This window comes from Ambystoma mexicanum, chromosome 1p, assembly GCF_040938575.1.
Source record: "Ambystoma mexicanum isolate Mex_15411 chromosome 1p, UKY_AmexF1_1, whole genome shotgun sequence".
Classification (NCBI taxonomy): domain Eukaryota; kingdom Metazoa; phylum Chordata; class Amphibia; order Caudata; family Ambystomatidae; genus Ambystoma; species Ambystoma mexicanum.
The window spans coordinates 99,785,732-99,810,046 of NC_090921.1; the positions used below are offsets into that span (position 1 = coordinate 99,785,732).

At 44.4% G+C, this 24,315-nt stretch overlaps 1 protein-coding gene across 1 annotated transcript in view; it reads right to left on the reverse strand.

The window, feature by feature from the left end:
- The window catches only part of TM4SF5 (transmembrane 4 L six family member 5), a 127,698-nt gene that overhangs the window by 67,003 nt on the left and 36,380 nt on the right, over nucleotides 1-24,315 (reverse strand). The window contains exon 2 of the mRNA XM_069644228.1: nucleotides 3,203-3,283. Within this exon, the coding sequence (XP_069500329.1) occupies nucleotides 3,203-3,283 (81 nt within the window). The remainder of the gene's footprint in view (nucleotides 1-3,202; nucleotides 3,284-24,315) is intronic.

The window sequence follows — 24,315 nt, forward strand, 5'->3', positions numbered from 1 at the left end:
ATTAGAGTGAGATGAAATTGTTTCTGTTTCTATTTCTACTGGTAGGGTAGAGATATTATTAGAATATGATGAAATTGTTTCTGTTTCTATTTCTACTGGTAGGGTTGAGCTATTATTAGAGTATGATGAAATGGTTTCTGGTTCCACCGGTAGGGTAGAGATATTGCATTGGCTTTTTCCCCCATTTTGAACAGGGAACATGGAAATGATGAGGCATTTTCTCTTTTTTTGTTCTCAGTATAAATCAATATGGAAAAACATGTCGGTCCCACTTCTGAGAGGTGTGAAATTCAGACAACACCGGCCAACCTTGCTGGTTTTATTCTAAGTGGAAAGTTGGCTGGGTGCTCAGCCAATTTATTATCAGGGCAAGAAACACAAGCTTGATTTTTTAATATATTTTGTGAGGATTATTGTTGCTGATATTTTGATTCCTTGAGTTGTATGTTTTTATGGCTTTTTTTGCGTATTCAGGCTCCTATTGTACTATATTTTCAAGAACACAATCCGTATTTGAAGACTCATTTTCCACTTGCTATGTAATTCACAGTGAAAGCTGAGACTTTCCTGTCACCAGCAAAGAACCTTTTATAGTAAATTACATGTAATGCTTTTTTAAGGAAGAGGCCACTTTCCGCTAGAATCCAAATCACTTGATCACTTTCAAGGAAGTTCATCTTATGTCTTTACAGTTTTGTTCAACATTCTGTAACCCGCACAACCCTCTGTACATGCTTAAGTTGTTATTCAGAAGTCTGTCTTAGGTGACATAGGCATCTAGCACGTGTTGTCAAACTATAAGTCCTCAGCATCAGGTGTGAGGTCAGCTCTTCCCTCGAAACCACCCCGTGCCCCCAACATAACTGATCCCTTTCTTACAGTCAGTGTCATTTTGTGGAGCACACGTGACTCGGGTGTCAGGCGGCATGGAACACGGGCTTTCACCTGCGGTTGAAGCCTGCATTTCTAGCCACCTGATTGGCTGACACCCCACACCAGGGTAGGCAATTATTAGTATGCTTTCAAACTCATTATTCACAGGTATGATGTCGTAGCTGTGAATATTTTCCACAATTCACAAGAATGACATCAATACTGGGAATAGCCAAATAATGAGAAGCCCACATTATTTTAAATATAATATACAAGCACATCATTGGTAATGGATATCATGGTCCACTAATGCCACTGGCCAAGAGTTGTATGGCAGTGAAGAAGACTGTTGCACTGCTGTTTACTACAGACTCTCCTAGTTCACCATTGCTGGCTGCACATCTGATCTTGGATGTGAAGGAAAGCTAAGACATCTCCCGCTTTCAGGCAGCTACACTAGCTCTCAAGAGAAGGAGGGACATCTGAGTGAAACATTCTTACACCAAAGACAGGCTAAGTTAGTATAACAGAGTGTGCCCCCCCCCCCCACACCACCCCAGCCCCCAGCATATTACAAGCTTTCAGTAAGGACTGAATGCAGAGGAGGTGCAACCGTCTCAGTTAGGGGAGCTATCCTCTGGAATGGCCTTGCCAGGATTCTCCTTGCCCTCCATATATCACTGCAGAAGTGGACACTCCGCTCACCTGGAAAAACAACCGACCATTCCCCAGCACTACGGAATTTCAGAGGCATTGGAGCATCAAGACATTTCCCCATTTCCAGACAGACAATTTCTTTCCTGAGGTTCACTTAAAGACTATTCCCTGGTTTCTTGAAAAGAAAGTGCTTAGATATTTCTGTTCCAGGTCACTTGATTGCCAGAGGTCACTTGGATACCACAGGGCTTGTTTTTCTGAAATAGCTGCCCCACTAAGCAAGTCCTTTGAACCTCTGGAAGGGAATAACGGCGTTAATGATCCCAGAACTTATCTTGAACCCTACTGTGGATCCCTGGGTTTTTGGCCTTCACTGCACAGGGACCCATCCAGGATGGCTATGTAGCACACTCAGGCGTTGGTCAAAGCACTCTCTGGATTTCTGTAAGGATGCAGGCAGTGTAGCAACGTCCCCAAACGCCTTAACATTAAGATCCTACTGTACCCAACCAATCAGCAGAGGCGTAGCCAGAATTGCCTAACAAGTGGGGCTTGAAGCTAATGTAGTTGGAACCCCCACAGTGACATTAACATCTGTAAATGCCCACACAGTGCTGCTGAGTGGGCATTGACAGATTGTGGGTGGCCCTTCCCCGCTCAGGCCCTGCCCTGTCGCGGCCCCTGCCAATCAGCTGGTTCTGCTAGATTAAAGTCAATTGAGCAGGGAGTGCAGATCCATTCCTGCGGATTCCGCCCGCGTTCCCTGCTTTCTGATTGGACACAGCACGTTCCAAGGGCGGTGACGTTTATAGCTGAGTAGGTGTGTTTTACTCTTATTACAAGAGTGAAGTGAAGTCACAAAATGAGATGCAGTGTGCTATACAGATACTGAAGGCTTCCCGTTGTTGTATTGTTCTGGTTCTACTGCCCTACATACAAGTGAACCATAGCACAGCTGGAGATTCTGGGTTGTATAGTAGCTGCGCACACCCTGCTCTTATCCACATCACGCAATACAGGGCTGTTACCTTACATCTGGCCAATGTTGTGCGTGTTGCCTGTGTAAGGGTTGGCTGAGGGTTCAGAGAGAGACAGGTGGTGCCTGGGAGCTGAATGTGATGGTGTGTACTGTGGGTGTTCTCTCTGCATCCTGAGACCTAAGCTGATCCTAAGGGGAGGACTACATCAAAATGAAAGTGTACCTGAGGCGCCTGTGACATCATTGAATCTGTTACTACTTCCTTCCTTGGGAGTGTCAGTTTCAGTAAACAGTCTGTCTCCTCCTTGAGCCTTTACAGGCTGTGAACAGACAGATCTACATGTCAAGCTACTATATAAGTGGCTGAGTGTGTGTCCCCAATGGAGGACAAGCTCCGGCCAAAGCTCTTGAGTGGTGTTCCTGTCCTAACCTAGTGCTTGTGAAAGATGCAGGGCTATGAGCCTGTGTATGAATCTTGCAGAAGCATGGATGGGCTAGGCTGGATATGTCGACACTAAGGGTAAAGAAATTTGAGAGAATTATAAAAAAGAGAGGGTTTACCTCCTTCCATATATCCCACCACTTCCCTTCACACACAGAGTTTTCTGCAACCAGGTATTCTCAACGAATAATCAGCTAGTAAATTGAGTTCATGGTTAATGGATTATTGATTACAACCCAACGTATACGTACCCGGCACCGGTTCCCGCAGCATCCGGCTCCGCAGCAGCCTTTCCCGCCGGCTCTGACCGCAGCACAGCCTGGGCACAGGACCTAGGACAAGAGACAAGGCATCAGAGGGAGTCTTAATGTCTCACACTTACAGGAGGACCCTTACTAACAAGGGACCATTACACACATGGCATCAGCCACATTTGGAGTGACTTCTCCAAGCCCTATGAGGTCCCCACAGCCACAGTGGACTTTATCTGCTCTCGGTGTAGCAGCCCAGGCAAGGGTTAGAAGTGGAAGGGATATGAAGAAGACAGAAAGGGGAGTGCACATGTCCATATGGGTGACAATAGAGGGGTGGGGGGGGACCTTGTTTCATGGAAGAAATAAGATACATTCAGGCTAAATTGCCTTGATTGTATATTATAAGGATATTGCAAGTCACAGAGCTGGAGCCTCTTATAACATCACAGAATTCTGGGATAACTTTAATGTCCTTTTCACTTTTGGGTAAGGGTATTTTACTCCTTATGATCACACTATCATCACTTGGTCTCTTTCACTTTTGGGTGAGGGTAGTTTACTCCCTATGATCACACTATCATTACTTGCTCTATTTCACTTTTGGGTAAAATTATTTTACTCTCTATGATCACACTATCATTGCTTGGTCTCTTTCACTTGTGGGTAAGGGCATTTTACTCCCTATGATCACACTATCATTACTTGGTCTCTTTCACTTGTGGGTAAGGGCATTTTACTCCATATTATCACACTATCATTAGTTGGTCTCTTTCACTTTTGGGTAAAGGCATTTTACTCCCTATGATCACACTATCATTGCTTGGTCTCTTTTACTTCTGGGTAAGGGTATTTTACTCCCTATGATCACTCTATCATTACTTGGTCGCTTTCACTTGTGGGTAAGGGCATTTTACTCCCTGTGATCACACTATCATTACTTGGTCTCTTTCACTTTTGGGTAAAGGCATTTTACTCCCTATGATCACACTATCATTACTTGGTCTCTTTCACTTTTGGGTAAAGGCATTTTACTCCCTATGATCACACTATCATTACTTGGTCTCTTTCACTTTTGGGTAAAGGCATTTTACTCCCTATGATCACACTATCATTATCTGGTCTCTTGCTCCGTTTGATGTACAACATCCTAACGTTGTAAGAATAAATAGTGCAGGTAGAATGTGTACTCTGCAAAAGAACAGCACCCTGCGATGAAAATGATAATGTGTGGAGAACTAGTACTTTTTGCAGTTTAATAATAATCACTTCAAAAGCCAACTTTGTGATGTTACATAAGTGTTAACAAACAAAGACCCACCTTCTGTCCTGTACTAAACTCCAGTTGTGCACGAAATAAACATGAAAACTGCAGCAGTGCACTAAATAAACATACTAAACCCCAGCAGTGCACAAAATAAACATGCTAAACTCCAGCATTGCACGAAAGAAGAATGCTGGACTCCGGTAGTGAACAAAATAAGGATGCAAAACTGCAGCCTAGCATGAAATAAACATGCTAAACCCCAGCAGTGCACAAAATAAACATTCAAAAAACTCCAGCAGACCACGAAACAAACATGCTAAACTCCAGCAGTGCACGAAGGAAGAATGCTGAACTCTTGTAGTGCACGAAATAAGGATGCAAAACTCCAGCAGTGCACGAAAGAGGAATGCTGAACTCTAGTAGTGCACGAAATAAGGATGCAAACCTTCAGCAGTGCAGGAAATAAACAAGCCAAACTCCAGCAGTGTACAAAATAAGAATGCTGAACTCCATAAGAGTATCAAATAAACATGCTGAACTCAAGCAAAGCACACATTAAACATGCTAAACTCCAGCATTGCATGAAAGAAGAATGCTGGACTCCGGTAGTGAACAAAATAAGGATGCAAAACTGCAGCCGAGCATGAAATAAACATGCTAAACCCCAGCAGTGCACAAAATAAACATTCAAAAAACTCCAGCAGACCACGAAACAAACATGCTAAACTCCAGCAGTGCACGAAGGAAGAATGCTGAACTCTTGTAGTGCACGAAATAAGGATGCAAAACTCCAGCAGTGCACGAAAGAGGAATGCTGAACTCTAGTAGTGCACGAAATAAGGATGCAATCCTTCAGCAGTGCACGAAATAAACAAGCCAAACTCCAGCAGTGTACAAAATAATGCTGAACTCCTGCAGTGCATGAAATAAGAATACTGAACTCCAGGAGTGCACAAAATAAACATGCTGAACTCCAGTAGTACACCAAATAAGAATGCTCAACTCCAGCCGTGCACAAAATAAACATGCAAAATTCTAGCTGTGCAAAAAATAAGAATGCTGATCTCCAACAGTTCACGAAATAAGAATGCAGTACTCCAACAGTGCACGAAATAAACAAGCAAAACTCCAGCAGTGTCCAAAATAAACATGCAAAACTCAGCTGTGCACAAAATAAACATGTGAAAAACTCCAGCAGACTATGAAACAAACATTCTAAACTCCAGCAGTGCATGGAAGAAGAATACTGAACTCTGATAGTGCACAAAATAAGGATGCAAAACCGCAGCAGAGCACGAAATAAACATTCTAAACCCCAGCAGTGCACAAAATAGACATGCAAAACTCCAGCTGTTCCATCCAAAAATTAACATTAAAAACTACAGCAGTGCACGAAAGACGAATGCTGAACTCCAGTAGTGCACGAACTAAGGATGCAAAACTCCAGCAGTGCACTAAATAAACATGCTAAACTCCAGCAGTGCACGAAATAAAGCTAAACTCCAGCATTGCACAAAATAAGGCTGAACTCCACCAGTGCACGAAATAAGAATGCTGAACTCCATTAGAGCACCAAATAAACATGCTGAACTGCAGCAGTGCACAAGATATGAATGTTAAACTGCAGCAGTGCACAAAATAAACATGCTAAACTGCCACAGAGCATGAAATAAACACACCAAATGTCAGCAGTGCACAAATAAGAATGCTGACCTCCAGCAGTGCATGAAATAAACATGAAAAACCCCAGCAGTGCACTAAATAAGCATGCTAGACTCCAGCAGTGCACAAAATAAACATGCAAAACCCCAGCAGTGCACTAAATAAACGTGCTGAACTCCAGCAGTGCACAAAATAAACATGCAAACCCCCAGCAGTGCACTAAATAAACATGCTGAACTCCTGCAGTGTAAAAAATAAGCATGCTGCTCCAGTTGTGCACGAAATAAACATACCAAACTCCAGCAGTACATGAAATAAGAATGCTGAACTCCAGCAGTGCATCAAATAAGAATGCGAAACTCCAGGAGTGCAAAAAATAAACTCTTCGGCTCTTTCTTGGGATGGGGCCTCCCTCTGGAACAGCCGCCCTGCCTCCGTGAAACGTGAGGAGAACCATCTCCGGTTCCGAAAGCACCTCAAAACCTTTCACTTTGCTTCTGCTTTTTCTCCTCTTCTCCCCTGCTGACTTCCTGGCTGAAACTGATTCTGCACTGGTTACCTGGCCACCCTCTTATCTCGGGCCCAGGCCCCCTCCTCCACCAGTCGCACCCCTGCACTGCCTTCCTGGCAAACGCGCACTTGGGTATGTTTTCTGTATCCCTAACAGTCCTACCACCACCTGATGTCTGCACTAATCCTTGCACTTGCCTCCAACTTTACTATTACTATTTAATATTAATTATTTATTATTTTTCCCATGTACTGCACTTTCCCCTCGTCCCTACCCATGCACTTGCGCGATCTGTTTGACACCTGGCCTAGTAGGATAGTTGTCTCTGTCTCCCATCTGTTCCCCCTCCCTTGCCTCGCCTCGCCGCGCCTTGAAACACTTGTGTATAGGCGCGTTATAAATGTCATATCATATCATATCATGTCAGACATGCTGAACTCCAGTAGTGCACAAAATAAACATGCAAAATTTCAGCAGTGCACGAAATAAGAATGCTGAACTCCAATAGTGAACGAAATAAGAATGCAGAACTCCAGCAGTGCACACAATAAACAAGCTAATCTCCAGCAGTGTCCAAAATAAACATGCAAAACTCCAGCATTACATGAAATAAGAATGCTGAACTCCAGGAGTGCACTAAATAAACATGCTAAATTCCAGCAGTGCACGTAATAAGCATGCTAAACTCCAGCACTGCACAAAATAAAAACGTTAAACTCCAGCAGTGCCCAAATAAGAATGCTGAACTCCAGCAGTGCACGAAATAAACATGCAAAACTCCAGAAGTGCATGAAATAAGCATTCAACCATAAATGTCTTCAACTAATGACTATGATTGTCAGAGTCAATAACTGCATAATAAGGGAATGTGAATGGCTAGACTTCCATTTAATTGAGTATGTGAAGGTGGTGTTTGACATCTTTGCACCCCATTTTGCATTACATTGTGTGTCCTTGGTGTGCTTTTTATAACTACTAGGTCACCTGGTGAGTTTGAGGTATGACTGTACTGTGCAGCAACTCCTCTTTCCTTCAACTATCATCTGCCGCCCCTATGACACTCAGCATCTCCCCTATCTTCTCTAACTGCTACACTTTCACCTACCCTCCCTCTCTCATGAAGTCTGGAAGGACAAAGCCCAAAAAAGACATCATGACCACTAACCCTGGCCTACCCATCGCAGATGCCTATGTCAGTGCAACTTGCAGACAGGTCTTCACTGATATCCTCTTCTCTGTCCCCTGACCAGATCTATGGACTCTTAATCTCATCTCTATTCTCTTTCCTCTCACATCCTCTCCCATTAATGGCGACAGCAAATGGGAATTCCACTTGGTGGGATTTGGTTCATCCAAGTGTATTACTAATGTTTATCACACTGGCAATACCTTGGTTCAGGGTCCTCAACCCAACCTCAGTCTCTTTGACCTGCACCTGTGTCCCTCATTAACTTCCTTCCCACATCTGCTACTCCCTCTTCCACTCTCTCTGTCCCTCCCCTCTGATTGGTGTACCAGGCCCCTGTACCCCTCCTCAGAAAACCATCAAAGGTGGAGACCTCTTGCATCTTGCCACACTTAATGCTCGCTCAGCCAACAAACCCTCTGCCAACATCTGCCTCCTTGAAGACATTAACCTCGACATCCTCGCTCTTACAAGACATGGTTCAGTGCCATCTCAGTCACAGCTACTGACTCCCTTCTCCCTGATGGCTACAAGATCATCTCCAAGCCTTGCCCTAACCGTGCAGGGGGTGGGGTTGCCCTGATTTTCCCTGAGTGGGTTCCTTCCTCCCTCATACCCACCCAGCCTTACTCTTCCTTTGAGAGCCTGGTTTGCAACTGGGCATCTCCCCATCCCCCTCTCTGAACATTGCTACTATCTTTAAGCCACCTGGGTCTACCAAACTGTTCCTCTCCAAATAGGCCGATTTCTGCTCCTCTCTCCTCACAACCACCTCTAAACTCCTTCTCATGGGCGATTTCAACATCCATCTAGACTCCTCTATCACTGCATCCACTCTCTTCCCCCTGCCCGTGCCCCATTCCCCTGCCTCCTACATCCTCCCACCCTCCCTCTGCCTTTCTCTCCTCCTTCTCCCCTGTCACACCTGATGAGGTCACCAGAGTGGTCCCCTCCATGAAGGTCTCCTCCAAACAGGTTTCCTCCTGCTCCTTCAGAACCAATAAGGACAGCATTGACACTCTTGCCCCTGCACTTTGTAGATTTCGGCAATCACTCTTCGGCCACTGGATCTTTACCCTCCTCTCTCAAGCACTCCCTTGTGCCCCCGCCTGAAAAAACCTTCAGCAGATCCCACTTGCCCAGCCAACTACCGCCCTATATATATCACCCCCTTCCTCGGGAAACTCCTGTAGAAGCTGGCCTTCCCCCAACTTACCTCACACACTGAACTTGTTGGTTGCCTCCACAACCATCAATCTGGATTCCGAGCATCCAGATACATGGACGGAAACTGCTCTTCTGAACACCCGTGAAGAACTGCTTGCATCTCATAATTCCAACTCTCCAGCTGTTCTCATTCTACTTGATCTCTCCTCAGCTTTTGACACGGTCAACCACTTCATTCTCATAAAACAGCTCCATGATACCCTGGGTATCTCGCAGCAGGCACCAGACTGGCTGACTTCCTTCCACAGTGACTGTCCGTCCCATGTTATTCTGGGCACTTTCTCCTCCCCTACCTCTTTCTTCACCTGCGTTGTCCCTCAGTGCGCCAACATCTCTCCCTTGATCTTTAACAATTACCTTGCTCCACTGATATACCTCATTTCTACCTTCTCCCCTAACTTCCATTGTTACTCAGAGGACACACAAATGATCTTCAAACTTCCCTCTGACCTTCTCCTTACTTCTTCCATCATTCCGGATTGCCCATCTGCCATCCAGTCCTGGCTCACTTCCAATGATCTCTGCCTCAATGCCAGCAAGACTCAGATCCTTCCTATTGGGACTCCTGCTCCCTCTTTCTTCCCCTCACTCTGGCCATCCTCTATGGGCTCTCCCCCATCTCCTTCATCCGAAGCTAGAACCCTTGGAGGCATCTTTGACTCCTCTCTTTCCTTCCTCCATCACACATTCAGGACCTTGCCAAGAAGTCCCACTTTCAACTCTTCCTACTCAAAAGAATTCTCCCCTTTCTCACTTCCCCCCTGAAGCTCAATGTTTCCTTCAGCTCTGGTTCTCTCTAGGCTAGTCTACTGCAATAGCCTGTTCCTGAATCCACCCTCTTCCTCTCTAGGACCCTCCAGCTAATCCACAATAGGGTAGCCAGACTTGTCATTGGCCTCAAGCCTAGGGACTGCATCTCTCCAGCCCTAAAAACTTTCCACTGGCTCCCGGTCACTGCAAGGATCAAATCCAAATCCCTCTGCATCATCCATAAGGCTGTCTGGGGCCGAGGACCATGCTATCTGCAACTTTCCCTTACTAAATACCTTCCCTCTAAAATCTTTACGTTCCTCCAGTACCAGCTGTGTGTCAATCGCTTCTTTAAACAGAGTGCTGTTGGGCGATCTCATTCCTCGGCAGGCTCTCTATTATGGAACAGCCTCCCCCTTCCTCTTCGTCTTGAGCCAGATCACCTCAATTTCTGGAAGCTCCTCAAGACTTTCCTTTTTACCTCCTCCTTCCCTTCCTCCCTTCTCTGCTAATCCCGCAGTTGCTGAGATTTGTGACCAGCACCCTTATGTGTCCTTCGGGGCTGTGGCCTCCCACACCTAATCACCTTCAGTCTCTGCCCACTGTCAGCACTTGCCTGATCACCCACTGGCCTATGCCACTGTAGGCCTGCATTTACCACTTTATTTTTATTTGCAGCTGACTTCCTCCACTGGGCACTTACATCTGCTGCTCAGTCATGCACACGGGCACTCCTACCACTTACACCCACTCCCACTTCCACTCTCCTCTCTCTGCACTTGCACATTTGCACATTCTGAATGCTCACAAGGCCTAATAGGCCCTTCTTTATTGATCAGTGTTTTAATTGTTTTTCAATCCCATGTTCCTTCCCTGTTGCCCTGTGGGCACTTTGAAACACAATGTACTTGCTTTATAAACACCTTAACAAAACACAGTAAAATAAACAAAAATAAAATACTGTTCCTCCACACCGTTAACACCCGATGCAGCAGTTTTATTTTTACTAGCACCCTAGGTTTTCAGTCCTAAAACCTGGGGTGCTGACAGCAATGTATTTTGTTTGAATGAACAGGATGCGCTCGCTGCATCTCGTACATTCAAACAAAATACTTACCTAAAATGGCTGCCATGGAGATGGAAAATGGGATTCCATGAGGAGCCCCTCTTCCATTTCCATGGTGGCCGGGGGGCGCGGAGCAGTAGTTGTTGTGCCGCCAAAGATTCTAAGTGGGGAGGGAAGGGAGCTGAGCCCAGAGGGAAAGGCAGGGTGGGGGAAGATGGCAGGGCGGGTTTGAACAGCCTTCAGGTTGCTCGGAACATGGGCTTGGATCATGGGATCCTCCCTGGTTGCATTCCCCAGGATTCTGCATGACGCCAAACTATCCATGACACTTCCACGGCCAAAGTTGCTTCCCATCTGGAATCCAGTGTCTCTCATGAAACTCCTACTCTTGCACCGTCACCTGTGTTGTCCTCATCTAGTGCACTCCCCACAATTCATCCATCCACGCCCAAGCCTATGTTTTCCTTTGCTCCCTGCATGGTGGCGGAAGTGACTAAAATCATTCTCGATATGAAACCCACTACCTGCAAGCGTGATGCCTGTCCCTCCAGGTTGTTGGTTGGTTGCCTTGATACCATCGGCCAATGGGTCACCAAGGTCATCAACCAATCCTTCATGGAGGGCAGTGCCATCTGTTCTGAAGGAGGCATGGAAAGTTGAAAATGTTTTTCTTTAGGTCCCCTTTCTTTCAGCTGTTGCTTTGAGTGACGCTGTTTCCACTGTCTTGTGATCTATGTAAAATACTTTGGCAAAAGCACCTCATGAATAACTCATCAAGCTTTCAGTGTGCCACCTATCAACAGCTTGTGGTAGTGCATTTCCGTGAGGGTGTGGGTGCCAAAATGAGAAGTCTGAAGAAGTGGACATTATCCGTTGGATCAAATAACAGGTGAATATTTTTTTTAAAAAAGCACAGGTTCAAGGCTCTATATTTAACATCACCAACACAACGCAAGTATATTGCTTGTGCCAGACTGCACAGCACTGTCTATCATCCACGTGAGATACTCCTCTGCTGTGGACAGATAATGAACACTCTATGCAACCTCATCCAATGTCTCTGCTCATCTATACTACACTGCCTACGAAAGCCTGTGATCGAGAATACCTGTACCCCAATTGCTAGTGCCGGGCTCCACAGTACTGCACAATGCCATGGCACATAGAATATAAACAGTGGCAACCCTACACATCGAATGGCCTTCTCACTACATATGCGTTGTTGGATAATGCATCACGAAGCAGCCTGCTCCAATTACAAAATATAACGAATGCTTACACATGCAGCAAGCAGGTGAGCAGATGTCAATGCAATGGTCAGCGCAGACTAAAAGTGGTCTTACAGGTGACATTCTACAATTCTAGTCCTAACATACGTAGTACCCCTGGCATTTACAAAATGGCTGACCCGGTACATGCAGAAGCCATTTCGCTCATTTTTCAACGAGTTGCAACCTTCCAAGTCTGCATCTTTAACTGTATCAGCAGTTTTGTTGTGGGACAGCAAGAGGGCAATGTTGCATCATTTTTGTAATCACAGGAAATAATTGTCTGTGTTTAGCCATTGATTACATTTGCCAGCGTACAGTGGACATGCAACATGGAAACAACAAATGCTCTTAAGTAGGGCTGTGCTCAATAGCATATTTAGTATTCAGCCGAATACCAAATAGTTTGTGAACTATTCAAAGCCGAATATGAAGCCGAGTAGTTGCTTTAATTAATAAAGCATGTTCCAAACTTGAAAAAACACACTTATAAAAAAAATAAAGCACCATTTTAAATTTAAATGCATTCTATACTTGTATTTCTCTTCATTGTAATCAATGCAGTATCTTTATTTAAAGTATAAAAGTTAAAAAAAGCAGATTTAACCTTCATTGTCTGATTGCTCTAAGTAGGTGTAGGGTGTTATCTCTGCATGGTCTAGGGAGGTGTGAGGCCATGCAGGCTTTTATGTTTAGTAGGGATGGGCAAGCAGAATTCCAGGTAGGGGATTTGTGTTAGGGTGGGAGGTGGAATGCCATGTATGGTATTTGTGTAAGGGGTTTGCAGGCCCCAAGTAGGAGGTTTGTGGAGGAGTTGGGTAGGCAGGATGCCAGTAATGGGGGCTTGCACTGTATGCCGGCAGAGTGTTAGCAATGGTGTCTTTGGTTCCAAGACTTACATGCTCATTTTGCCGGGTCAGCACACCCCGACTTGGCCCATCCCAGAAACGCTCTGGCTCTCCCAACTCTACATTCTACAAATTCCACCAACAGAGCATAGCTCTCTGATTGTCTCATACATAGTCCTCACACTTATCTTCACCCACTGTCACACACTGGCCTACTTTGGAACTGGAGAGATTACCCAACACACATTCCTCTGAAAGGCCTGTTAGGTCGGGGAATATTACTCTGCCTGACATAACCCAGCCCTGCTAGTCTCCCCGACCTATTGTGAATTATCAATGTTTCTCCATGGGTGTGGCCTATAGGAACAAATGCTGCTCACTTTTCACTTAACCTCGCCAATCCTTCTCGCCAACACACAAACATATGCACCTTATCATTCCTGATAAAATATCAGATAATGTTAAACTCAGGACTCAAGTCCTTAAAAAAGAAAAGGGGGAACTATGACTTGCACAATGGGAAGTGACATGACAGGAACTGATGTATCCTAAAGTGAAATATGCACATTTCTTTCAGTTTGTCTTTTCCAACTGAAGAAAGTGCACATTGCATATAAACAGTCGCCAAAAGTAAAGATTTTCTTGTATTTTTCCTGGCTATGTATAAAAGTTGAGCACCTTGCATGTCTGAGAATGTGTAACAAAACATGTAAGAAAACATGCCCTAAAGAGCAAATTACAATACAAGATACTTTACAGCGGTGTGATAGCAATTTGTCTGGTTTGGTGGCTAAGTGTCTGGTCTAATTCTAATCAGTTTTGCAATATGAAGTCTATATTTGCCTGAGTTCTTGTTGCATTGTATTCAAATGAGAATGATAAAGTATTCGGCCAGAACCGAATAGCAAGAAACTAGTTGCACAGAGCCGAATAGCTTTTTTTCAGCCGGAATTCGGCTGAATACTTGCTTGAAGCCTAAATTTGGTACACCCCTACTCTTAAGTGGATAATTAAAACATAAGCCGGTCAAGTGGCACAGCGAGTAGAGCGCTCGCTTTGACATCTGTGCAGGGCCTGCTGTGGCAGGTTCGAATCCCGGCGGGGCCAAACTCAGCCTTTCATCCTTCCGGCGGGGCCAAACTCAGCCTTTCATCCTTCCGAGGTCGATAAATGAGCACCACACACCCTGGGTATATAAAAATAAAATGCAAGGGTTGAGAAAATGTTCTAACACCACGCAGGGTTGACTAAAGGAACTATAAAAGGCAGAGTTCTCCAACTCTAGCCTCAATTTACACTGTAGCACCGGCCTTTGCAAAGTAGCTGCTCCCATGTACTCAGAAAGCATTTTGCTCATTTTCAGGGACTTACATGCCTCTTTGCCTTGCACCTCTGCCTCTTTAATTTCACAAGCTCTTATAGCATGAGGAAGAAAGGGCTGCAGAATGTGCACAGCTATTATGGATTGGGAACTTTCGTATTAAGTAGTTTCACAACACAAACAGAGGCCGCCAAAAGCAATAATGTAAATAGTAACACAAATGACAATGCAATGTGTCACTGATGTGGAAAACACGTAAAATCACATTAAAATTGTATTTCACAAAACTCTCCCCCACTTAGACAGCTCGTCTGGTTCTGGTGTTGGAATTGAGCTTTCAGCAAGTGCACGGGTCCTACTTGTCGGAGCAGCGAGCCTCCCTCTCAGAGGAGTGGTCAGTATAGGGCCTAAACGGGCAAGGCCCACCCAAAGTCTGTAGTTGCCCCCTCTCCAGCGCTGTGTGGGCATTTACAGATGTTAATGTCAGTGCAGTGGGCACAATTACATCAGCTTCAGGCCCCACTTGATAGACAACCCTGGCTACGCCTCTGCTCCCTCTAAACCTGAACCTGCATTAGGGTGGCAGAGAGCAAGCTCTTGCTAAACCTCAGAATTGGAGAGCAAGATGCGAGGAACAGAGAGAAGGGGACATTGGGGTGTGAAGGTAAGGGGAGGAGCAAGGGAAGGGGGCAGCTTTAGAGTGGGGGATAGATGCTGCGAAAAGGAGACCATCACTGTCATGTTTGTGGTTGGATGGGGAGGCATTGCTGGGAGGAGTTTGGGGGGGGCGTTAGCACCGGGTCTTTTGGTTGTAGCTCCGGATAGAAGCACAGCCCCAGATCTTTACCAGAGCTAGCAACACCCCTGGAATGGCTAAACATAGTGAAACCCATGGTGCGACGCATGATAATACAGCGACAGGGTGGCTACAGCAGAAGCCCGGTGTGCAGGGAACGCTGCTCATTCCTGTTAGATTCAGGCAGCATTAACTGCTTCCTGATAGGATGGGCCGCGTTCCTGGGATGGTAATGTTAAGAGTTGAGTAGCGGGATGTTAGGGAGCATTCTCAGAAATGTGCTAATTCCCTCCACCTTAGAGACTCCCAGCAACTTTGCTAGATTTTGAGGACTTGATTTTTTTAACTTGGCGGGAGTGTGACCCTTCTTCCCACTCTCTCATATATTTTTTATGTGATTTTGTACACTGTGTTTCTTTTGGTTATGAAGCCTGACAAACTCCATAGGCATCATCTTTTACATTGTGTCGCACAGCACCTTCAGTGCAGTGGCCCATGGAAGTCTACCAGATTTCCCAAAGGCTTAAATACCTTCTCTGGGATAAACTACTGTTTCCCAGAGCTGTAAAGTGAAATTGACTTTACTTACATTTTTAACTTTCTAGACCAGGCACACACTATCTTACAATAGGGTGCTGGAGTGGTTACCTAGTATCCCCTTTGTCTAGCTTATCATGAAATGTTACCCTTTCCTCACTGAATGGCTTGTGGCAGTGGTTTACTTTTTGCTACCATGCTGTGTATTTACCGCGGGCTGCGTTTGCAGCTGCAGTAAAGCACCCAAGGGTGCCATTTTTGTCAAACTGGCCCCAGTCTACTTTTTTCACCATTTATTTATGGAAAGGACCTTCTTGAGATTTAATCTGCACACCAAAAACCAGGTTTGGTCCCTTTTTTCGCTTTGCCTTTGGTGGGATTCATGAGTGAAGCCCGCCTTGGGCTCCAGGGTGTCTGAGGTGGGCAGGAAGTGACGGAGGTGCCTGAAACTCCCTGTGCTTAGGCTCCTAGGAGACCCAAATGCACTCTGTAGTGATTGGCCTGCTGACTGTCCGGCATGCACAGCCCTTCTGCTGGGTAACTGACAGCTAGGCTGGAATGAATGGGAGGGAACTGAATAAAAAGCAAGGCTTTTGGCTTGGAAGGCAGGGTCGACCACTGGACGAAGGAACCGAAGAAGAACTTGAAGAGGACGCCTGCTGTAACTCCTGGACAATTGGGTTGCCCGGTGACGCCCTGCTGCTGTGCTGAAACTTCAAATTCATATCGACAGAGAAGCCCCTGCAAGGACGACTTCTCCCCTTGAGTTGGTGGGACCAATCAATTTAAATGCTGATCTGTTCTGGTCATATGTTGGATAATATGATTGATATGCATTTGGTCTTTTGGGAACCCCGGGGAATCGGTTTTATCTATACATCACAAAAATTGCTTTGTAATTTTATTTAAATTCTGCTATCTTGTATATAGTTTATCAAGGGACCCTTAATGCCCAGATTTGAAAAAGGCACACTTAGGGTGCCGAAACACGTGTCATCCTTATGGGCTATCAATAAATATAAGATGATTTAAGAAAAACTGGTTTTGGTTGATACCTGAACTTCACTGTGGCACAGTAATAGATGGGCGCAGAAACCCTTTTTCACTTTTTGCAAACGGAGTGGGGGAACTCTATGTCTCCGTTCTCTGCTCCCACCGGTGCGACACTGTAACACTTTTATGCTGTATCAAGTCGCCGAGGTCCAAGAGTGACTGCACAAAAAGTTCCCCGAGCTTCATCAACTCCAAAGTAAGCCACCTGGACATTCTCTCGGAGCTGGTTGACTTTGCACAGAGTTGCTGCTGGAAACCGAAATGCCAGGGAGAGAAAAACCAGATTGTGTGCATTGCTTTTAAGCTGGCTAAGAACTCCAGGAAGATCCTCTGGACTCCCAGGAAGCAGGACTGACCGAACCTGAGCCCCCTCAATAGAGTGCCGGACCCCAGAAGCAAGGAAAGCCCATCTCGACAGCCAGGAACCACGTTGTTGCAATTTTCGGTAAACATGAGGAGCTGAAACACCGAACAGCTACGTGTTTGAAGATTGCCAGTTGCGAGTGGTGACCGTACCATTGCAGTGCAGGAGTCCCCAGAAGACCACCCTCTTATCCCCACGACTGAGGCCCAGGAACAGTGAGATCTGCAGAGCTGCTCAGGAACAGAAGTCATCTGCTGAAAACAAATGCGTAAATTAAACCGTCTGGCTAAAGTCTCCAAAGATCAGGAACAAAAGGACTCTGCTAAAGCCGCTAAAAGATCATACAAATCTTGGGTGAGACAACATAAAGCAGTAATGTACCAGAACGACTCAGAGCAAATGTTGAAGACTTTAAAAACAAAAAATCCCAGAGAATTCTGGTCCCTGATCAAAGACAAAAACGATGAGAAAAACAACCAACTTTAGAACGCCGTCTCAGAGCAGGCGTGGATAACCTTCTTTTCATCTCAATTTGCTCCTATCCCGCAAACCTCAAGTGACTCTCCATGCTGCATAACATCGTCTTGGGAAGACCTGGCAGATTGCGACGAAATTCTGGCGACTATTCTGAAATTAAAAACTTCTAGGGCACCTGGCCCTGATGGTTTAACCAATATAGATCTAAAGCAACATCCAGAGGAATGGGCCGCTCTAATCACAAAAATTTTCAAGCAATGTACGATCACTAGGCAAATACCTAAAACATGGACTGAGGCGGTAATAGTACCTATTTTTAAAAAGGGAAATCGAGAAAGTCCAGCAAACTACCGCCGCATTGCCCTCCTTGACATCATGGGAAAGATCTTTGCTACCCTACTATTAACTAGATTTCACAATTGGGCGAGATCGGCACCCTGTTTGGATAAATTCCAAACGGGCTTTGTTAAGAACGCAAGCACCAGCATCAATATCCTGATTTTGAACATCATAAAGGAAAAGGTCAAGAACGGTGCTCCAGCAGTTTATATTGCGTTTATTGACTTAACACAAGCCTTTGACAAGATCAGCCATCAAAAGCTGTGGGCGAAATTAACAACATGGAAGTGCCCTGCAAAGATGTTATGCCCGGTTATCGCATTACATACGGACACCAAACTAAGAGTACGCTTAAATCGACAAGGGTTGTTATCGGACCAATTTACATCAGAGCGTGGGGTTAAACAGGGTTGCCCGCTCGCTCCGGCCCTATTTATCGCCTTCATGGGAGATTTCCAACATACACAACCAGCGGTCAGAGCCTTTCCACCCAAATTGGGCAATACGGAAATATCAAGACTGTTATACGCTGACGACTTGCCCCTCATGGACCAAACCCAAATAGGTCTCCAACGCCAACTCACGAACTTGGCAAACTATATCAGCGACAACGATTTGGAGATAAACATCCACAAGACAATGGGGAAAAGCCGTCAAACTGCAACAGATCAAGGCCACTGGTATTTGAACAACATGAAAGTTGAAACCGTGTCTACCATGAAATACTTGGGAATCATGATAGATTCAAAAAGGTCAGAAAGTGCGACCTACTCAGCACTATGGACAAAGATCAAAACTCTGACAACCCAAACGAAATTAGTAGATCGGAAATATGGTAAATTCTCGCTTCTTCCAGCGATCCAATTCTACAAACAAAAGGTAGTTCCGTCAATAATCTACGGCATGGACGCTGGGTTAAACATTGACAATACCATATGGACAAAGTTGGAAGGCTATCTATGGAAAGCCGTGCTAGGTCTGCCTAAATCCTCCTCAATTGCCGCGGTTAGACGTGAATTGGGCTTATTATCATTGCAAGCATCAGTTGATCAAAGCCAGATGCGTCCCCTCCGGAAAATTGTTCTTCCAGATACCCTTCCAATCTACAAGCAGGTTCAGATAGAGCTCAGTCAAGGCCGTTGCATAGCACTAAATAATTGGGCACAAAAACTCACAAAACAATTAACAGATCTGGCTTGCTCAGCAGAAGACCTGATTGCGAATCCCAACAGAATCAAGGCAAAAATAGCACAAGCCGATTGGATCCAAACTGGTGAAAAAATAATAGGAAACAAGCTCCTGGCTCATTTACCAGCAACAACAAATAAACTTAACCAACCCATGAGCTACTGCATAAAATTTCCCAACAAAAAAATGCTGAAAACCTTTATGAAAATAAGATTCAATCAACTACCAACTCAGGAAATTATAGCAATACACACGAAAACCGATGCTCAATCTTGCAGATTTTGTTCGGATCCAGAAACAGTGGAAACATTAAGACATTTACTCATGACTTGCACCAGAACTGAGTTCTTGCGAGAAGCCTACCTGCTCCCTTTGATTTACGATGTAACACTCCGAGAGGAAAACACATGGTGGTGCCGTCTGATTGCAGGAGACAGAACTAAGTGGTCGATAGCGACAGTAAAGATTTTAGAATCAGCCCTGAGCCTAAACTAGAACTTACAAACTAGTCTAACTCAATGAATACTGATTCTCTGTGCTGTTTGGACATTAAGTTTCTGTGGTTAAGTACCTAGTTGGCTGGTTTCAACTTTTCTTCCTGTTATCTTCTTGTATCTTTTTGCTTCTTCTCTGTCTACATCTATGATATTTATTTTACAGAATGTGTTTTTCTATGTTGCGCATCAACATCTTGTAAAAATCAAACGTTTTTGATTATAAACAAGTAATGCATTTTTTTTTTAAAAAAAAGTCATCTGCTGCACTTTTTCTTCAATACAAAGGTACTGTAAAGTCTGAGAGAACTTACCTTTCCATGTAGAGTTGCTCGCATCTTCTACTACTCACAAGTCTAACGGCTTGTGGCCCTACATTGATTCTTCTTTTTCTTCATAGACTTCTAAAACATTGTGCATAGACTTTTCTTACTTACCTGCAAATAAGTGCTTCAGCTCATGTAGACGTTTGCCCATTGACTTTGGTTTAGCCTGTTCCACTGAATGACTCTTATTGGGGGATCTGAAAGTATTTGCCTGCTTAAGAATATTTGTGGTCCATTGTATGTTCTAATAACCTTTTCCTTGGATTTACTCCTACATGATTCTAAATGCAACAGTGATATATTAATGTCCCCAGCATCCTAGCTATTGAAGTCATCTGAGGGTGTAGGTTGTGTCTGTGGGCCATCCCAAAAGGGTACTTACTGATTTAGAGATATTAAGAGTGTGTATTTTGTGAAGTTTATTTGAGTGTTACTGTGATATTGCTCCCTTCTGAAGAAGGTTTATTGTAACTGACTGATGAATAAATTAATAAATGTTTATTCAAGAAACCTTGTGTGTAAGAGTTTATTTGAATATTTGTCACTGTGAATTTCTGTGTAACTCCACTACAGCTCACATTGACCCCTCTTGAGATAAGCCTGGCTGCTCAATCACGCTACCAACTGTGGAGGGTTTTGACCCATGTGGAATCATTAGACGGGGTAAAGATGGGGATTAAGCTGTCGCTGCCCATCATTTTGCCCCAGAACAAAAATAAATAATTGGAGTGGGTAAAGATGGGGATGCGCTGTCGCCGCCCATCATTTCATCCCAGAATCCAGGAGAGCTGCGCAGTTGTGCGCACACCAAAATGGTTACCTAACTTGCCACCCACCAGTGTAAAGAAAGGTCTTTGTTAACAAAATCCACTGTTACTGATGTCAAAAAGTTGCTGAAATCGTGACTCATTGGACCACTTTAAAGATTCAACCCTTTTTGTGGGGTTCCACATAACCATCTTACTGTAAGGAGCCCCATCAAAACAATGTTAAGCAAGGATTTACTACCATGTAAGAACCATTCCTGTTTAGAATGCATTAATCCAAGAAAATCCCAAAATTGCATGCAGTACCAACAAAATCCTCAAGGGGGCGCTGGCGGTCTAAACTCTGACAGGAGAATTGAGTGCAGTTGCTGACAAAGGGATTTGACTCAGCTGACTTCAAAGGCTGCATTTTAATTAAAAATTAGCCACATGCTGTTCCCAGAGGCCTGAAGCCTGGGAAACCCTATCACCTCAAGAGCTTCACACCAGGAGTTAGAATCTCACATGACCTCTTGATTGATAGAAGGCAGACTGGCTGGGAGCTTCCCAGAGACCACACAAAGGACCCTTTCCTCTGAAAGGAATATGTTAATTCTGAAATGTTTAATGTCAACAAAGCCCTGCCTGCCCAGAGGACTGACCCACCCAAGTCTTGGAGGCGGACCTCAACACTCTGAGGACTGAATTGGAAGTAAAATATATATTTTACAAAAACACTGATAACTCTGTGTAATCAAATGACAGAAATGTATAACTTTGAGAGCTTTAATTTAAAAAATGTACCTTTAATTCAAGACTAAACTCGAATTTGTGTGATGTTCTGGGGCAAAACCCCATTGTTTATTAATATTACAGACTCCCTGTTTCAGCTAGACAAACGAAAATGCATTGGTATGTGGGTAGATATGTGAGGAACAGTTGTATAAAATTTAATGAAGATCCAATGTTGTTTAGCACATTAAAAAGTGCTAGAAGTTGCCATTTGTGAATGCAAGCTCCCAGGAAGAGCAGAGTTTGAACAGGGGATACCTCCTGTAATGCATGATGGGTGCATATGATTTAAAAACAATATGTACCTCTGCAAATATGTATTTGTTTCAAATCTAGATTTGTGTGTAAGTTGACAGGAGGAGTGGACTTTCTGCAGGCTGTAAAATGACATCACGCTGACTCACAGTTCATTCCCCAATCAAATGATAAATGGAAGTTTGACCAATTAGAAGCTGAGAGAGAGGTAGGGTCAGTGATGCTAGAACACACCCACATTCTAAACACATAAAAGCAGACAGACAGGACAGATAGGGACTTTCCAAATCCATCTGCAGCGGGACGCTCTGCCGGAAAAATCCATACTTACCTCCACACAACATCCAGAGATCCAGACTTCAAATTCATCAATCTATCCAGAACTAAGAGACCAGACCAGAGAGAAAGCAGTGCTGTACTAAGAGACCAGACCAGAGGGAGAAAGCAGTGCTGTGCCCAGAGAGTGACCAGAGCCCAGTCTAAAACCCTGACCAGATCCATGGCGAGGCCCATTTCACCCAAGAATATAGTGTGAGTACCTAGAAAACTGTGCAGAACCAATCTCCTAGTTAAAATCATATAATTCAATCTATTTAACCTAAGTAGAACTGCCTCCTAACTGTCACCTGTCATTTTAGCTGCAAAAGCTGCACGTGTCTTTTTGAACTTTAAAATTTCGAATCTGAAAAACGACCTTTATTCAATCGTTCATATCTCCGCAACCGTGTGCAATAACTTTTATTTAAAAGCTTAGAATCGTAGCTTTGAATCGCACCAAGAACCGCATTCCTACCCCTTATAGTTTTACCGCAATCGCGGAACACGCATCCGCGAATTTTACCGCGATTTGCAATTTCTTCACATGTAAAAACTGCTGCTGCCTGCCTTCCATTTGCCAGAAATTCGTTTGACCTGCTAACTATCCCTGCATCATTGCTAGTGTGAGCCTGGACTAATATTAACTAGATACCACTCACCCTGAACCTCTGTAAGGGAATTAAAAGCGTTTAGCATATTTCTCATCCATTGCTAGCACATATCAAAGCATTTGGGCCTGTGTTTTCAAAACTCCTATCTGTTTTCTGTTGTCTAAGCTTGCTGGATTGAACTGATTACATTGATTGCATTTCTGAGAACTGTGTGCTTTCCTCCCATTCCCTTGCATTGCATAAAGAGGGGGGGAGTGAATAGCCAGAGAAAAGTGATTACATTGTTTGGTTGAAATCATATTGAGTATTTTCTGTACTGCATTCATTGAATATTGCATCCACCTGAGCTTACATAAAGCATCCTCTACCACATTATACTTTTGTTCCTATTTACCAGTGTGTTACCTTATCCATTCATGTCAACTCATTAGTGATTATAAGAAGTGTGCTAGTGCCAGATTCTCCGTTGTTGATCTTTATCATATCAGATTAAGTGTGCTATTCAATTATTAATTTATTATAAAGTGGGATATATATACCTATTGTTTAAATTATCAAATAAACCTTTTAACTTGCAAAACAGAACTACTTCTTGGCTCAGTGGGGTCAGGGGGATTCCAAGAGAGGGGTGTTATATAAGGGTAGTCATCCAGAACGCATGAACTGGACCTAAAGATATATCAATAAGGGTTTTCATTCAGTATTCTAGACTAGGCGTTAACTTAGCTGTAGTGCTGAATTGAATCCTCTTACAAAGTGGGGGCTCGTATCCGGGATTCTGGGTTAGAATACCACTTGTGCAGCTTAATACAGTGTGCTAACTGACGGGATACATACATCCAGTCGGATCACCACGCTGCATTACGCTGTGAAGCATTCCTCAAAAGGGACACTCCAAGAAAAGTTCTGTTCTGCAAAAATAAAATACAAACTTCTGTAAGTCAGGACAGAGACCAATCTCTAGAATGACGACCTTAGTAGACATGAAAATAGCCAGAGAGCACCTCTTGCATAAGCTATTTGTGAGAGGTGAATGGACCGAACAGGGCCAGGATGTGTGGTTGCAGGCCATCACACAACAGGTCACTGAAACAGGGTCAGATATATATAGAGATCAGGGTCCCTTACATGTGGCCCTGAGTGAACTATATATGGCTCCTAAAGCCAAAGAGGAACACAATAAGATTGCCAGGATAGCAGCATACCTGTACCTATATATGGGAGACATGCAGGATAGATGTGCTGAAAGCCAAAATCTGGCAAATAGGCAACAGATGGCATTACAGAAGGTCCAATCTGATCTGGACTCTTCTGAGCAGAGGCTGCAGAGGAGCCAGGAGTCAGAAAATGACAGCAGACTGTGCATCACTAAAATGAAGGAGGATATGGATGTGCTGCAAAAGGAAAAGTCAGAACAGGATACCAGATTTCTGGCCTTGCAGAAGGAACACCAAGAAGGTTTGGACTCCCTACTGCAAAGCCAGAAAAAGCTGGAGCAACAGTTAGACTTTAACAGGGCATGCACGGAGCAGGTAGCCACCCTGCAAAGTCATCTAGATAGAGTGAAGGTAGAGAGCAACAAGCTGATCTTGAAAGACCTGGATACCCAGGCAGAGTTTGATGAGGAGCGCCAGAAAGCTGGTGCCTTCCAAAGGCAAAGGGACGACCTGGCGGCACAAATGCAGGCTCTTAGTCAGGAAAGAGACGCCTT